Here is a 16,314-nt window from a genome sequence, read left to right as displayed (position 1 = left end):
ATTCTACTATATTTAAGGCTCCATTTGTTTCACAAAAAATGAATCATTTGAAAAATATTTTTCTAAAAATAAATGCTTGTAATTTTTTTAAACTAAATGAACGCACAATATTTTCATTGTCCACGAAAATATTTAGACATTGATAATTTTGAACGATACAAGCGATTATTTTTTGAAAAATATTTTCCATATCTTTCATTTTTCACGCAATAAATGGAGCATAAAAATGAATGAAATTGAATAAAATAGAATGAACAAGATATGCTCGAACCAATTCCTCAGTCGGACATATTTAATTTCACCTTAATCTGGCAAAGTAAACTAATTAATAAGAAAACATCAACTTGAGAGTTATCTAACACAAATTTTTCAGTCTTGGGCTTTCGCCTTGACCTCTCGGGAACCACCGGAAGAGGCGAGAAACATCTAAGTGGGTGCTCGCGCTTGAACCGACCCCGCTCGCTCCACCTTTACACGCACGTTCACTGGCATATATTACGCTTGGATTCTCGTCTTGTTGCCTCTAGAGCTCTGCTTCGTTGACTTTCACTTGCTGCTCAGAACATCAATCCGAAGTGTCAGGTTGCTGCTGCTTCTTCTTCTTCTTCGTTTCCCTGCTGGGCCAATCTGTATGAACTCTTGCCCAAGTCGCTTTTCGGGAGTTATCGTTCCCTCTTACTTGCGTTAGTAATGTCTTCACGTGATGATGTCCATGGCGTTTTTTTTTTCTTTTTGGGCGCGTGGATTGCAGGATGTCCGAGCCGAAGCCACTGTTTAAGCCGAGAATGTCAGAGTCAGAGCCACCGTTTAGACCGAGAGAGAAGCTCATAGAGAAGCAGAAGTATTACCAAAGCATCAACAAGCCCATTTACCTGAAAGGACCGTACGACAAGATCACCTCCATCGCCATCCCGCTCGCGCTGGGCGTCACCACCATGTTCCTGACCGTTAACTCTCTCTCTCTCTCTCTCTCTCTCTCTCTCTCTCCTATCCTTTCCCAAGTCCTTGGTCGTCGAATACACTTTGGGGCTCTTTGGATTGCGTTTCTCATGTATTTTTGGCGGCGTTGCAGGCACGGGGCCTCTACAACATGGCCCACGGGATCGGGAAGAAGGAAATGCGATAGCTCTGTTTCTACGAACATCTGAAACGTCGGAATGGTGTAAGACGAGGTTTTGTAACATCTGTATAATCAATAAGTGATTACCTTTGGATGTTGAAAGAAGTCATGATGTACCTATGCGCCGCAAGGCCTGAAAAAGACGTTCTTCACTAGAAAATGCAAAAAGCAAAACTGTTCCATCATCAAATAATTATAGTTCCAGCTTACCAGTCTGCCTAATTTCCCCGTGAATATCCAATGGGGGGGTTAAATTAGAAAATTCGTGACGACCAGGCTGGTGACAATTTACACATACCATACTGGAGAAAATGAAGCTCAACTTTAACAACCCACAACAGAGGCACCACATAACGGACCTTGGAAAGAATTTCACGATGGCAATGCTCCGCAAGATGGCATTCGAATTCCATATAGGATCGTAGATCAGATCGAATAATTCATTCCTAGAGCTAAAACTCATATTCTGTCTCTGATGCTGCTACTTTTCACCTGTGATTAACTATATGGTAATCCTACAGAAAACATTTTGTCGACCAATTCAACTGTGGATCGCATTGCTCTGTTACCAACTCAAAATCTAGTTGATCGCAGTAAAAAAAAGAAAAAAGCAAGCAGCCTTTTTGCTCGAGATCGAGATCAAGAGAGAGACTTCTTTCCATTCCAAGGAGTTTGGTCATATTCTTGTGATGATCCTATAGCTGGATTATAGAAGGATGATATCCACTTGCAGACAGGTATAAATACAATCAGACGCACGTGACCAAGGCACCAAAAGGATGAGAAAATTTACAAAGCCACAAGTTGCGATCATTGATTTTCGAGTGCAGCATCAACGAAATGCTGCATTTCCTTCTTGCTCCGAACGACACTCCTCTTCTTGGTCTCGAAATCCAGCTTATCAAGGTCCTCTGCAATTCCAAAGTAGCCATATAGAACGCTCGCCACTTTATCTGCTAGACTCGATCCTATTCTTCGGCCACTTCCCCTGCTGCTAGCACAACTCCTTTGCTCCAACTCAGCCCTCCCATGCTCATTCTCGGCAAAATACTGGTGAAGCCTTTCAGCTTCCAGCAGACCTGACAAGGTGGGTTGGTAACATACCACCATGATACTCTGATTTGCAGGCTTTCCCCGAGAGACTTTCTTTACCCCAACAGCAAATCCCATCTCTTGAACACAAATGAAAAAGTCAGACTACAAAGGGATAAGAATTTGCACGTGTCGAATGGAACGGAGAAGGTAGGGGTTCTCTACAAACCAGAACTAAACTGAATTACGATAAAGAGGAGAATAATATTGGTGATTCGTTTAATCATATAAACGATAAGATAAAACAATAAAACAAGGAAACCACCACATCGTCAACGACTCTGGAGTACTAAATCAAATGCATCACTGCTGGAGACCCTTCCTGACAAATTTACAAAGTCAAACAAGCCAACAAAAAAATGCAAAAAGGGAGATGGGACCCATAGGAAAAAAGCATTTCCACTTAAAAGGGCAGAGTCTCCACTAGCCAAGCTCGCTCACTTGTAGAAACTTTGTCAACATTTTTTACCTGGCAGAACAGCCTGCAGATCTTCGATGCTGATGATCACCCTATCTCCCGAAGAAGCATTTCCTATGGAACTGTTGTGAATGACAACTACTGGAGGCCATATGATGAGGTCCTCTCGCAAGGAAGAGGCTTGAGAGGGAGGAAGCAGTTTGCAGGCCCAGGGACCATTAGTTGCTGGTGCACTATCCCATCCCAGCAGCACACACAGTGCTTTGTGAAATCCCAAGTGCTCCACTCGACAACCAACATTTTTAGACATGACCGTGTGCATGACCAAAGCTAGCGCACTGCCAAACTCCTTTGAGTTGCTGACACAAACATGCAGCCATGGGACAATGAATAAGAAACCCAGCACAAACAACTTCACGTAAAATAAACCACTAAAATGTACAAAGCTGCGATCACACATGCACCTTGCAAGCATTGAAATATGCGTGTACATACGAAAAAGATTTCCTGATTCATTTTTCCTCCTTTCAAATCACATACACTAGTAACTAAAAAACCAGGCCGGGTACAGGGTTCACATTCTCCAAGTCACACACACACATACATGGGGGGCGAGAGAGAGAGATGTAAAACCTCTAGGACTCTCACATTCAAGAAAAATATTAAGACCATCAAAACTTATCTCCACAAGGAGATGATGTAAGTCTTGACCAAAAAAAAATAAGGAGATGATGTAAGCAGCAATTAAACCAAAACTAGACAAAATATGAGAAAAATACAGCGAAGCGCAACAGTGGTACTTTGCAATCAACAGCATTTTAGAAAGAAAATTGCTCTTGCTTAAACATATCCATTATTCTGAGCGCCTCTTGATAAAATTAACCGGACATAGTCAGATAGAGCTACCTAGCAAATACAACGATAGTCTTGGTCCATATTAGCGAAACTAGAAATGGACTAATAAATCATCAAAATCACTGCCTGCTATCGTCTAGGGCCCACTTAAAGCCGAAGATTACGTGGATGCATCTATATGCGTGATGCATCTGTTTCTATTCTGCCCTAAGCAATCACAAACTACTAGTACCAAACCCCGCCACTGACAGCCCAACCAAATATCCATTGTATCCCTTACCTCCAAATGCCTCATTATAATCTAACCACCATCCCTAGACATCTTTTTAGCCAACATCAGAACTCTCTTCCTCCGAAAGTCCATCATAAATCCAGAAACCAGATTATTGCAACTACGGAGGAAATCAGAAGGTGATAAGAAAAAGTCGTCCTCCATTCTCTGTCCAACAATATACTACGTAGACTATAGGATCAGTGCCAGTGCAGAAAAGACTGACTATGTTCATTTCAAATCTGAACTCCAGAGGCACCAGTTTATGTAGATCCAATTATATCCAATAAGAATAAACAGAACAATATAACCCAAAGTCATTAGCTTATCAGATTTGATAATCTGGACCAACAGCAATGATGGTATAGACCACTCAATACTTCAAAGAGAATGACCATAAAGCAGAGGCCAGGACGAGTAGAACTGTTTGCAACGGAAATCATGCCATATGTAGCTTTATCAAAATTATACTGTGGAAAAGAAATCAACTTCCATGAGACAGTGGGAATAGAAAATACTCCACTTGTAAACAGATTGCGATTTATATTTCATGACAGACCTGCCACAAACACCACATTTTAGTTGGCCAGATCCTCTCTGGCCAGTGTACTTTCTACGTTGGGTTGAAGTTTCATTTAGAAACTTGAAATACTTCAGAAAGGCGTCCTTCACAAGCTGCTTAAACTCTTTAGAGTTCTCGGGCAGCTCTGCCTTGGCATACGCCGCCTCATCCTCCGATAAGTCGACTTGTGTTTCAATAGAATCACCACCTTCAACAACATCATGATCATTAGGATTTCTCCTATGGAAATGTCTTTTCGCCCAAGGAACAGATGACCAAGTTTTTTGAGGTGGCCCCAACCTCTTATGTATATCTCTAGATCTTGACTTTATAGGCTTCCTCAATCTTCCTTGCAGACGTACTGGGAGGTGTTCACAAGACAAGTCGTCGTCATAAACACCATTTCTCTCACAAGCATCTGCCTTAAATGTCCTTCTGATCGTCCCCGGTTGAAAGTCATCGTATAAATGACTATCTTCATCACTCCAGTCTTCATTGCCATGATGGGGGTCCCAGATCTTGTGGCTGGCATTCTGATTCCGGTAAAAATCACTTTCAAAGTAATGACCCCTTATTTCGAAATCCATACTATTCTTCCTTTTAAGAGATCTTTCAGACTGGCCTATAGCACCCATCTCTTCAACTGAAAGCCTATGTTGTGGGTTCCAATCTCTCTCGTGCGACCCATTATTAAGCTCTGGCAACTGCATGTTCTTCACACCATCTCTATACACCCAAAGATCATCACTGTTTCCAAAAGCATCCTCTCCTCCCAATTGCAGGCTTTTGCTATCTAAGTATGTCTCTTTTCTATATTGACCATGACTTCTTCCAAGACCAAAGCATTCATCTCGCCCTCTCGTATGTGAAGCTTCAGTTGGATAATCTGGACGGTCCAACTTCCAGCTTTCTGTTAAACAATCCTCCTGAGGTATTTCATAGCCACCTTGCTTATCCTCAACAAGACGCATAAGACTAGCTTTGGATGAATCATGCAGGCCATATGTTTCTCTAATATTATCCCTCTCTTCATAAAACAGTCTATCAGGTAAATTGTCTACATCACTCCTCTCCTTCCTTTGACCTTCAAAGTTATTGTTAACTCCAAATGTGTCGTCCCCCCGCAGATGAAGAATCTTGTTATAGTGTAATAAGTCCCTCAAAGGAAATTCAGACCCTGTAGATGGTTGGAGAGGAGGCACTTCAGCAAATGCGTCACGTTTACCAGTTCCATGACTCCAGCTAAATCCTTCTGAAGGCAATAGATGGCCATTTTCACGGGAAGAAGGTAGAGCGTCGTCATCTGGGACACGCACAGGCAAAGGAGAATATGTTTTCATCCAACTCTTATAAGAAGAAGGTAGAGTACCGTTGTCTGGAACATGTACAGGCAAAGGAGAATATGTTCTTGTCCAAGTATTTGATATTGCATTAGCTGAATCACCGTTCAGGCTGGACTTGCCTATCTCACCTACCCTAGATGACTCTATTCCCAGAAGCTTAGCATTGGATATCGGGTCATTCCAACCCAAGTTAGCCAATGGCGCTGCGTAGTTACCATCAGTGTACTGGTATCTATCACTAAGTCTCACACTTGAACCAAGATAACCAGGAAAATTCCTAGCCTTTACATCATCACCAAGGAAAGCAGGTTTTGGAACAATCGCCTTGTCCGAAACCTCCTTGCTCCGGCGAAATCTTTGACTCTCAGTTCCAAAAGCATTGTTAAGGTAATCAGCACCTGTGCTCCTAATGTGTGGAATAACCGTGTCCCTACTCATACTGACGCTTCCTTGCTTCTCTTCCAATAAATGATTCCACCGGAACTTTGTCAAAGTGGAATCTCCATAAGACAAACCCTTATCCAACGGCATAGTTGTCGGCAGATCCTCACCCCTATCTCCGCTTCCTAATGCATTAACCTTGTATGATCCTCCTTCACGCAAAATCGCACGTCTTTCTTCAGGCAAGACTGCATCCGTCCACCTCATATCATCATAAGCCGGACGGAAATCTGCAGAACCTGATGCAAACTGAGAATGTGTCTGTGACTGCATGTGCTCTGCGACATCATGGCAGCGAGGCGGTGAATAATCTAGGTGGCCACGAAAAGGCGGAGATAACTCACCGACTCTGTTCAACCGCTCCTTCGACCTGTCTCTCTGAGCATGCGCCGAAGCGAAATCCCTAGAACTTGTACCATATGTCAAATGTGATTTCCTTTGTTCCTCAGAATCACTGCAAGGAGGCTGATGGAACAGAGAATATTCCTCACGGCTCCGCACCGGAGAAAATTCGCGGCCGCGAGGCACCGGCGAACGTCTGTGACGGCTGGGCGGTGGCGGCGAGATTCGCCGTCGGTGCCTAGGCGGTGAGAGTTCGCGGCCGCTACTTCTCCGGCGAGGTGGAGTCCGAGTCCTGACGTGATAGCCGCCTTCACGCATCGGTTTCAAGTGCAGACAACTCACAGCACGGAAGCGAAATCCGTGGCGTTCCGCTCCGACTAGACGAACCTAATACCGATCAAACCTCCGGAGCTACTCCAAACCCTAACGAGTCCCTAAATCCTAGAAGGCAAAACCATGAGCCCGATTTCGCACCGACGACGCGTCTCCTGAACGAAAAAACTCCTCTCAATCGAAGTGGCGACCTAAAAACCGGCAATGGAAGCAAGCGATTGATAGATTTTTCAAGATTTAAAGAGGCAAGACACCATTATCCAACCTCCGAAGGTAGGGAACGTCGAGCCATTTCGCTCGAGAGCCTGCTTTTTCTCTGCGTCCACTGTATGCGAGGAAAGAGCGGGTGTGCCTCTTCGTTGCTAGAGCTTTTATATGGTTTTCATCTTCTCCTATCGCATTGTAGGGCTCGAGCCATAAATAAGGGGAAATTTCACTTTATCCCTTGAATTCTCGTCGTCTTCCGCGTTAAGCCCCAGCTCTAGATTATTTTCAGTTTGGCCCCTAAATTCTCACCTTCTTAATACATCCAAGTTGTAAATTTGAAATCTTTTCATTTTACCCCCTGAACTCTCACTCTCTCACACGTCAAACCCTAAACATAAAATCGATATACTTCACTCCCCTTTCACCTGGGAACACCATCCGATTAGTTTCGCAGGAGCGTGTATTGCATGTGATTCATAAGCATATAAAATGGCAGATGCATTCTGATAAATCCTTTTTATAGACGAAAATATCATATACTATAACTCTTCATAATTTGAAAATTCCCTCCATCAATTTTGGAGGGAAAGCCTGGTGATGTTATGTTAATAGATGAAATGATCTGTAAATTCAGAAAGGTAAAGCATAAGAACTTAAAATTTTGGTCTAATGTGAAGAACGATGAGAGTTTAGATGGTAAGCTGAAAATTACTTGAATTAGAATTCACCGTAAAAAGCAACGAGGGTTCGGAGAGTAAAGCGAAATTTACCCGGCAAATAAACGGTGTTTGTCAAAAAAGCAGTCATCTTCATCCAAGATTTAAACCTAATGAGAAGTCATGCATTTAACAATGATCACCGAAATTTGTAAAATATGATCGGGAAATTAGTATTTCTTGGCTACCTTGTATGCTAAGAATGATTGAATTGGAAAAAGAAAATACATAATGTCATATCCAAATAAAACCTTATCATATGTGCCCAATATCGAGCTTGAGAGATAGCAAATGATTACTAAAATCCCAATCAAACAATCTCTAATATTTTGGAAAAAGCATAAAAAAGACATAGACCTATTGTATTGGTGTCAATTAAGTTCTAAACATTTTGTATTGGTGCCAATTCAGTCATAAATCTTTTATTGGTGCCAATTCAGTTTTAAACATTTTGCATTTTTACCAATTGAGTCAATCCGGCCAATTTTGACCGAAAATCGCTGAAGTAGACGTCAATTGTCCTACGTGGCACGGCTGGCTTTGTGGTAGATGTTTTTTAATATTATATTAGTATTTTAAAATATTTTTAATAATTAAGAGAATAGAAAAAGAAGAAAAAACCAAAAAATTATTAAAAACATCAATAATATTAAAATAACATTTAAAAATGTCAACATTGGTGTCGGTAGTGCCACGTAGGACAACGACGTCCATGTCAACAAATTTTTTGCCAAAATTGGTATGATTGGCTCAATTGACGCGAATACAAAATATTTATGATTGAATTGGCACAAATGCAAAAGGTTTAGAACTGAATTGATATTAATGCAAAATGTTTAAGACTGAATTGGCAATAATAAAAGGTTTAGGACTAAATTGGCACAAATAAAAGGTTTTAAGATCGAATTGACATCAATGCAACATGTTTATGACTTTTTTTAACATTTTCCCCAAAGATTTTCTGAATTAGTGGGTTGTATTTGAAAGTCGTAGTACAAGATTTTGTTTTGACCAAAGCAATTATGATGAAAAGTTTTTTTTTTTTTTAAGGAGGAAATAAAATTTCATAGCTGCTTTGATTCTTATAAGAATAGTCACAAATGGTACCTAAACTTGAATCTAATATACAATATTGTTTTTGAACTTTTAGTTTGTTCTATGTGATTCGTGAACTTTGGTCCAATTCACAATATTGATCCCGAACTTTTAAGCTGTTCATTATGGTATGAACTATGTATAAATGTTCAATGTGGTCCATGAACTTTTAAACATTTTCATAGTGTGTAGGGACTATACTAAATATTTACTAATGATTCATGGACCATTGCATAAATTAAAAGTTCAGAGACGGCGTTACACATTGGGCCAAAAATTAAGGATTGCATTGTACACATTAAAAGTTTGTAAATGACATTTCACGTTGAATCAAAGTTCATGGACCATTTGTACTATTATCCCAATGCTTAAAAATATCAAATTGCTTTTTCATCTAACAGTTTGAGTTCTTTTAATAATTTACCATGGTCCTACAAAACTTTACATAATACCGAAGTAGGAATCGCGATTTTAAATGTATACGGATCCCTTATATTTTCACATTTAATTTTATGTTAAGAGTCCAATCCGTGGGTAAGAGGAATGCTAGACTATCTACACATTGGTTCGGGATTTGGCGCCACCAGATGATTTGCAATTTGGTTCTGCAGATCCAAATCAAGAGGCCACTGGTTGAGTAGACCACAAGTCATGGCAGCAATTTCGTCTGGGCGAGACTTTTAGGATGAGAAATGCGCATAGGGCGAGCTCGGATCTTGGCCGGAAACCGAAGGCCGGGTCCGATATGCTGCATAAACCTAGATCCAAATGTTCGGCGAGCTTCGGCACTAGGTAAAGTCGAGCGGCCTTTCCACGTGATGTCATTGCCCAAACTAGCCCACTCTTCCTTCCGGCTTTTCAAGATTGGGAGGCCGGGCCGAGCCGAGGTCTCGTTGTCAAAAGTCGAGGATTTCACTGTTGAGATCGAATCCCCAAGTGGCACTGGTACATCCCACACTCGCAGACTTCCACCACCTTTCAGTCTACAAAATCGAAGTATCCTCACGTCCGCCCATTAATCGGGTCTATTTAGGACTAACGGTACTATCCAAATCCCGAAACCGAGTACCGCCCACCCCATCAGATGTTTCCACAAGGTCAAACGTCCTCGACTGTTCGCTTAGCGGTAGAACCAATTTGATACCATAGCTGTTGAACTAGCCGTGAGGATCCAACTTGTCAGGTCTTACTTGCTAGTGGCTTGCACTGTTTTTGACTTCTCACACAAGCAAAGAGCTGAAAGATAGTCTTTTTGGTCTAGTTTATGAAATTTTGCCCTATGTGCGCAATCATATTGGGGAAGTACATGATGCCAAGACACAAAACATTGAGAGTGAAGATTACCAACGTAAGACCGAATTAGTTATCATGGCACGAAGGCAAATCTCTCCTCCTCTGACTTCTCCTCCACGTCTGCTGTTCAGGCTTGCAGCAGGTGAGCACTTGCTGTCCAATCAAGTGCGTGCCTTCAACCTCAAGTATTCATCATCAACTGTAAATAGCTCAACTCTGTTTCTTGTGAGGACTTAACCCCAGTAAAATCTCACATGAAAAGAGGAATAGAAATAGACCCTTTCAATGGTGGGTGATTGTAAGAGCAATCTGATCAGAAAAGGCTGTATCTGTTAGTTGAATTTGCCAAGACACCAACTTTGGATAATGCCCATATAACCAAAGAAAGGCCCATCTTGATTTTGTTTTCTAATCTAACATATAGAAAGAAGTGAAAGAGAATTCTAGCTGCGAACAAGAAAGGCGTCGCGAAAGTTTGATGTTTACAGTAGACATTGATGTTACGGGAGTAGTTTGTGATGATTTTCATTTATTAGTTCCATACGTGCATTTTCAGGAAGATTTGGAATGCTGGTCACTTCACATCATTGTCACGTTCTGTTGCAGAGAATGTTGGTTTTTTATATACCCAAAGCTGGTGTGAGGTGTTACCACCTTTAGAGAAGGAACAAAAGGGAAAAGAAGGCCATAATTTTCAGAAAGAGAGAATTCAAGAGAGGAAGGATGACGCCACAGAGACAAATAGTCGAGCAGCAGCAGCAGCAGCAGCAGCACCAACAACTCCAGATGCAAAGAGCGAGGAACTCAGGATTTCTCAGCTTCAATGAGAGCCCCATCAAAGACGAGAACGATGAGGTGTCGAGATCGGCTCTTGCTGCATTCATGTCAAAGGAAGAGGAGATCGAGAGGAGGAAGGCAGAGGTTAAGGAAAAAGTGAAGAACCAGTTGGGCCGTGTCGAGGAAGCGAGCAAGCGCTTGGCCGACATTCTAGATGTAAGTAAACTTAAAGAAGTAGCAGAAAGAGTAGATCTTAGCTGTAGCTAAATTTTCCAATCATGGGAATGACATTAAGAGATAGGTCTTTTGGTTTTATGCTGCATTAATCTGGACAAAAAAGGCTGTCCATTGGATCTGCAACCGGCAGTCTAATGGTCACCGAATAAAAGCGCTTTCAAAGTTTCGGTGTATATGCAATATACATTGGTTTTTGATGAATCCGGTCATCTGGGGTTGGAGAACTTAGCGCAAGGACATTGCATGATCCTTTAAATATGCAATATGTATCAGGAGCTAGAAGCTCTTACCGATCCAATGAGAAAGGAAGTTGGCATTGTGCGCAAGAAGATAGACATCATCAACCGAGAATTAAAGCCGCTCGGACTGGGCTGCCAGAAGAAGGTGCAGCTTATTTCCTCTTGTTTTTCCCTTTCTTTTTTGTTCTCTTGAATGTCCTCATTCTAGTGTTAAAGCAAATAGACCTCTAAAGTTAGCTAAATCGATCCACTGGGTTCTGGTCCATATCGTTTCTACAGCATTCAATTTCAGCCCAAGCTCCCGACCCAAAAAAGGAAAAAATAAAGAATAAAGACATTCAGCTTATGCTAATCATCTGATCTCAGAAAATGCTTTGGGCAATGGCCTATCTGGTGTTCCTTCAACGGCACTGTCTCGAATGCTGAGGAAGATTGTTTATGAGACCTTACTGTGCTTGAAATTATTTTGGAACACAATGTTGTTCCAGTACATTACTTGTTTGCCACTTGAAGAGATACAGATTCGTAGTTTGCCCTCGAATTATTTCGGCACGGTGATAACTTTTATTGGACTCCCTGAATCTTTCACCTGTCACAGGAGAGAGAATACAGAGAAGTACTAGAGGCATTCAATGAGAAGAGTAAGGAAAAGGCTCAGCTGGTTGCCAAACTGATGGAGGTGAAATCTCTTTTCATAATAGTACATGGTTTTCTTTTCGATTCTTGTTATCTTTTCTGGGAAAATTTCCCATGTTGAGTGTGTCTAATGCTTGCTCCCTGCTCATGGTTTTCTTTGTCTTGCTCCAAATTTCCATTCACTGGGTCACCGGCTGATCAGCTGGTGAGTGAGAGCGAGACGTTGAGAATGAAGAAGCTGGAAGAGCTGAGCAAAAATATAGAATCCCTCCGCTAGGCGCTCGAAAGAGGAAACACTGGGATGTTTTCCTAATCGCAACTCTCGAGATCCCTTCCAGATCTTGCTATTTGTACACTGTTCAATTTGTTGTTCTTTAAAGTATACTATGCTTCACCCTGGGAAGAAAATAAGGTGGCAGGCTGGTAAGGTGCCCCTGACGAGGGGAACTGTACGGGTGTATGGAATGAATTCTGCTCTTTTTTAGGCCACAACAGACCAGCATGTTGTTCATTTTTATGGTAGATGAAAATGTTCTAGTATATGGACCAACACAAGTTGAATTTCCTTATGGTTACGAGGACAAATCGGCAAAATTAACTGCCCCGATGATGGTAAACAAGAATAGGTGCTTGTGATGTAACTAGTACAGTAGAATCCTGGCTTTTGGCTACGTTGTACTTTGGTAACAAATTATAGCCTGCTTTGGTTGTAATGACCCCTGGTAGGAGCCGAAGATGCATTGAACCAACCAACAACTGGTTTGCCTATCTGATTCTCATTCCAAGTTCGATTCACTCATAATTCAACATCAACCTGTGACTTTCACCAATAATGACAATCTCCATCTCTCCCATAAAAATAGAAAAGAAAAGGAGCAAATGAACCTGAGTGCAGAACAAAAGAGACGAACCAAAACAACGTTGTCCCTTTCAGTGTCATTTCAGTAAATGAACAAACACCGCCCATTCGTAATATTCAAACTGCAACATCAGCTTATGATTTTTACTCATACTCTCTACATTTTCAAAACAAATTATTCTTTTCTTTTTACTCAACCGGCAAAGAGATTATACTTCAATAAGCTGCTTCAGCTTCTCAACCGCACCATCCATCTCTTCTTGCTCCTCTCTCATTCTCTCACCCAATTCTTGAGCATTTCTTTTGGCCTCCTGCCCTTTTTCCTCCACCATCACTTGTTGTATAACTCTTGCCACCTCCTCCCTTCTAAATCCTCCGCTTCCCCTGTCCACCTCCATGACCGCACCGATCTCCACCGCAAGCTTTGCATTCAGAGGCTGATCAAGGTGCATTGGCATGGCTATGATTGGCACTCCAAGAAGAATTGCCTCAAGTGTTGAGCTCCAACCACAGTGACTCACAAACTCACCAATGCCTGGATGTCCCAAAATCTTGGCCTGTGGGGCCCATCCTTCCACAACCAGTCCTCTGTGCCCAATCCTCTGTAGAAATCCTTGTGATAGAGCCTCATGTACTGTAACTTCTCCTCCACCATGAAATTTGAGAACCCAGATAAAGCCCACATTGCTAAGCTCCAATCCATAAGCAATCTCCTCCCTCTCTTCTTCAGAAAGGAAGTACTCACTCCCAGAAGAAACTAACACAGCTGAAGAAAGTTGCCTCCTGTCCCCATGATCTTGGGTCCATCGCCGTCCTTGTTGGCAGGTTCTTGAAGAAGAGGCCCAACAGTCACCACCCTCCTTTTCACTAATTAGAGACTTGGCTTCCATGACTCTAAATGTTTTGATCAAGACAATGTTGGATGACCTCTCCATGCACTCCCAGAACCTCTCCTTGTTCTTGTATCCATTGGCACTGGAATTCATCAACTGAGCGATTCTAAGGTTGTCAGACTCGGGCAAAGTCAGAGCCGAAAAGGGGTATTCGTCGAAGGTGTGATGAATGGGGTGAGTCAAGAAAGAACAGGAGGCAGCCCTCATGGTAAGGAAAACCACAGCACTTATGTTCAGCTCACTAGCTGCAACTGAGGCCCATGGCTGGAGATAATCAAAGATGACCAAGTCTGCCTTGAGGGAGTCATATCTGCTTCAAAAGATGGGCCACGTCATCCTCAGCACCACCCACACTACTTAGGAGTCGTAACCAGGCAGTGTCCAAGTCGGGTCCACTACTTTCCCGTCGGGCATATTAACATCCATCACGTCCCAAGCATGGAATCTAGGGGCCGTAGTTGGCAGCCCTTCCAATCCTGGGATCGGGCCGTAGAGAAGGTCGCCTCGACGCATGCCAGGCTGCGAAGCGATGGGGTACTAGGTACCCTAATCCCTCCTCAACCCATAATATCGTCACGTGATGTTCCTAGACCCTGTCCGGACCTAGAACGGGATGGTATTCGATATCAAATGACTGGTGAATAGGAACTTCAAACCTGATTGGGTGTTGTTCCATTAACTCGGTCCCGAAAAGGTGTCAATAACAACGAGGTGGGAAATAAATCTCAGTGAGTCAACACCTAAGTTCGACTAGGGCGCTAATTCCTCAAGGCGGCCTATACATGCAAGACAACATCAATAGTAGATCAATAGCGTGCGATCTACGCAACGCTCTAGCTAACACAAGAACAGGCACAACCTAACAATATAACACCAATCATATGCAAGCTTACCCCGCCTTGGTTCACACATATACAATACTCGACACGACTCAACGGTCACACAAACCAAGGCATACAATCAGAACACTCATTACGGTTTGCATGCACAGTCTACCACGCGTGTTCCGATTATTAAAGGCTAATTTGCCCGACACACTAGGCAATTGGTACTCAGCACACTAGACAGTTGGTGTTTTTCCGGCATGACCGAACTTCGTCTCATTCCTTCGGCGACGGCGATCGATAAGCCATGTAGTTCTGAACTTCCGTTGGCATGGACATGTCGGGCATTCCCGTATGGAGCGTTGGTCCTCGACTTGCCGCAATCGGCATCCAACCAGCCGTGTGATTCCGTACTCCGGCCGATATGGAATGTCATGCGACCGATAAGTCGTGTGATTCCGAACTCCCGTCGGCACAATCATATCAAACATCCGATAAGCCGTGTGATTCGAAACTCCCGCCGACACGATCATATCATGCATTCATCATGTGATCACACAAGCACGCCAAGCAACTAGCCAATTTTTACCTTTGCATTTAATTCAATGCTCATACGGTCGTGCTTAAAAACTCATCCCCAGGCCATTTTTCATGCTCAAATTCGCAATTTGATTCCACATGTGGTCACATGAATGCACAATTTATTGACCAGACTTGTATCCGATACAGGGTGATCAATTCTCGCATCTATATACAAATATGTACACACCCAATGCACACAACAGTCAACCAATACTCACCCAGTAGCCACTCGGTAATAATAATTAATTATCCCAATCACGGTTAACTAGTCCTACTATAATTAATTAATATGATTACGATTAATTAAGCCAATTTTGATTAATCGGTCAAACAATTTACAGTCTACTCGGCTCCAGCTAATTAACCCACGATTAATGCCAATTAAACTAATCCTCAGTACAATTAACGACACAATCAGAAATTAAGGGTTAACTCACAAACTAAATCACGGTTCGGTAACGACTCGGGCACGTCGGTGATGACCACGACAACCCATGGGGTTCACGAGCATCGAGCAACAAGCGAAGCCCGCGGCGGTACGGTTTGGGTCCGGATCTCACGGGCTCGGGTCACAAGGCTATCAGGTCAGGTCAGGGCGGTTCGGGTTCAGGACTGGTCAGCAGCGGTTCGGGTCAGTTTTCTCTGATCGATTTTCTGGTTCAGGGCAGAGGGCTTTGGGTCGGGGTCAGCTACAGTCTCTGGTCAGGTCACGGGGTCAGGAGCTGAGCTACTCGTAGGTGGTTCGACGGTCGGCACGGCTGGGGCTCTCGGCTCCGGAATCTCGCGAGTACGGCGTCAAATGTTAGGGGGTTTCGGATATGGATTTCTTGGCTAGCGTCGCGGCTGGGCAGCTGCGACTCGCGGGGCTGGATCGAGGCGGCTGGAGCACGGCCGGTGGAGGCGTGACGTAGTTGAGGTTTGGGTGGAGGAGGGCCGTGGGTTTTGATTGGCTGAAGCTTACAGGTCCACGATGATCGATGGCGGAGGATCTCTCGGGTTTGGGTTCGGGGGTGGTTCACAGTCGACGGAACTTGCGGCTTGGCACGGCGGGTCTCGAATTTGCTGGGCTCGGCTCATGGTGGTGGGGTGGACAGTGACGAGTTGGCAAGGTAGCGGCGGTGTGGATCTGTTGCGAGACTCCCGACCAATTGAGTCCGCGGCTCGCAGCTACGAACGTCG

General features: G+C 43.2%; 4 protein-coding genes across 7 annotated transcripts; 2 read left to right on the top strand and 2 right to left on the bottom strand.

Annotated features, from left to right (window-relative positions):
- Window positions 1-341: 341 nt before the first annotated feature.
- LOC115734493 lies at window positions 342-1,225 on the top strand. The gene is made up of 3 exons (XM_030665314.2): window positions 342-629; window positions 785-947; window positions 1,073-1,225. The coding sequence occupies exons 2-3, from the start codon at window positions 786-788 to the stop codon at window positions 1,124-1,126; spliced, it is 216 nt and encodes a 71-aa protein (XP_030521174.1). The 5' UTR covers window positions 342-629; window position 785; the 3' UTR covers window positions 1,127-1,225.
- Window positions 1,226-1,762: 537 nt separating this feature from the next.
- LOC115734300 lies at window positions 1,763-7,134 on the bottom strand. 3 transcript variants are annotated; one of them, XM_030665024.2, is made up of 4 exons: window positions 7,043-7,134; window positions 4,316-6,932; window positions 2,682-2,989; window positions 1,763-2,292 (listed from the first exon to the last, which is right to left on the bottom strand). In XM_030665024.2, the coding sequence occupies exons 2-4, from the start codon at window positions 6,760-6,762 to the stop codon at window positions 1,931-1,933; spliced, it is 3,117 nt and encodes a 1,038-aa protein (XP_030520884.1). In that variant the 5' UTR covers window positions 6,763-6,932; window positions 7,043-7,134; the 3' UTR covers window positions 1,763-1,930. The 3 variants fall into 3 exon arrangements, with proteins under 3 accessions (XP_030520884.1, XP_048136349.1, XP_030520883.1); XM_048280392.1 differs by having other exon boundaries at window positions 1,763-2,199; window positions 4,316-7,130; XM_030665023.2 differs by having other exon boundaries at window positions 4,316-7,129.
- Window positions 7,135-10,523: 3,389 nt separating this feature from the next.
- Window positions 10,524-12,517, top strand: LOC115734301. Of its 2 annotated transcripts, none has more exons than XM_030665026.1 (5): window positions 10,524-10,596; window positions 10,695-11,081; window positions 11,376-11,486; window positions 11,940-12,020; window positions 12,180-12,517. In XM_030665026.1, the coding sequence occupies exons 2-5, from the start codon at window positions 10,812-10,814 to the stop codon at window positions 12,252-12,254; spliced, it is 537 nt and encodes a 178-aa protein (XP_030520886.1). In that variant the 5' UTR covers window positions 10,524-10,596; window positions 10,695-10,811; the 3' UTR covers window positions 12,255-12,517. The 2 variants fall into 2 exon arrangements, with proteins under 2 accessions (XP_030520886.1, XP_048137352.1); XM_048281395.1 differs by having other exon boundaries at window positions 10,581-10,599.
- Window positions 12,518-13,045: 528 nt separating this feature from the next.
- Window positions 13,046-14,242, bottom strand: LOC115734337 (UDP-glucosyltransferase 29-like). Its single transcript, XM_048280737.1, has 2 exons — window positions 14,129-14,242; window positions 13,046-13,993 (listed from the first exon to the last, which is right to left on the bottom strand). Exons 1-2 carry the CDS (start codon window positions 14,240-14,242, stop codon window positions 13,046-13,048), a joined length of 1,062 nt encoding a protein of 353 aa, XP_048136694.1.
- Window positions 14,243-16,314: the final 2,072 nt, after the last annotated feature.

This window comes from Rhodamnia argentea, chromosome 6, assembly GCF_020921035.1.
Source record: "Rhodamnia argentea isolate NSW1041297 chromosome 6, ASM2092103v1, whole genome shotgun sequence".
Classification (NCBI taxonomy): Eukaryota; Viridiplantae; Streptophyta; class Magnoliopsida; order Myrtales; family Myrtaceae; genus Rhodamnia; species Rhodamnia argentea.
This window is presented reverse-complemented; position numbering and strand designations above follow the sequence as displayed.

What these genes read in the sequence shown, in the direction of transcription:
- LOC115734337 (XM_048280737.1), bottom strand. Translation starts at nt 14,242, where the DNA reads ATGCGTCGAGGCGACCTTCTCTACGGCCCGATCCCAGGATTGGAAGGG. An exon ending in TTAATATGCCCGACGGGAAA is followed by an intron (nt 13,994 to 14,128) that starts GTAGTGGACCCG and finishes GATTATCTCCAG; the next exon opens with CCATGGGCCTCAGTTGCAGC.
- LOC115734493 (XM_030665314.2), top strand. Translation starts at nt 786, where the DNA reads ATGTCAGAGTCAGAGCCACCGTTTAGACCGAGAGAGAAGCTCATAGAG. An exon ending in TCACCACCATGTTCCTGACC is followed by an intron (nt 948 to 1,072) that starts GTTAACTCTCTC and finishes GCGGCGTTGCAG; the next exon opens with GCACGGGGCCTCTACAACAT.
- LOC115734300 (XM_030665024.2), bottom strand. Translation starts at nt 6,762, where the DNA reads ATGCGTGAAGGCGGCTATCACGTCAGGACTCGGACTCCACCTCGCCGG. An exon ending in AAATGTGGTGTTTGTGGCAG is followed by an intron (nt 2,990 to 4,315) that starts GTCTGTCATGAA and finishes TGTTTGTGTCAG; the next exon opens with CAACTCAAAGGAGTTTGGCA. An exon ending in TCTGCAGGCTGTTCTGCCAG is followed by an intron (nt 2,293 to 2,681) that starts GTAAAAAATGTT and finishes TTTGTGTTCAAG; the next exon opens with AGATGGGATTTGCTGTTGGG.
- LOC115734301 (XM_030665026.1), top strand. Translation starts at nt 10,812, where the DNA reads ATGACGCCACAGAGACAAATAGTCGAGCAGCAGCAGCAGCAGCAGCAG. An exon ending in GCTTGGCCGACATTCTAGAT is followed by an intron (nt 11,082 to 11,375) that starts GTAAGTAAACTT and finishes AATATGTATCAG; the next exon opens with GAGCTAGAAGCTCTTACCGA. An exon ending in GACTGGGCTGCCAGAAGAAG is followed by an intron (nt 11,487 to 11,939) that starts GTGCAGCTTATT and finishes CACCTGTCACAG; the next exon opens with GAGAGAGAATACAGAGAAGT.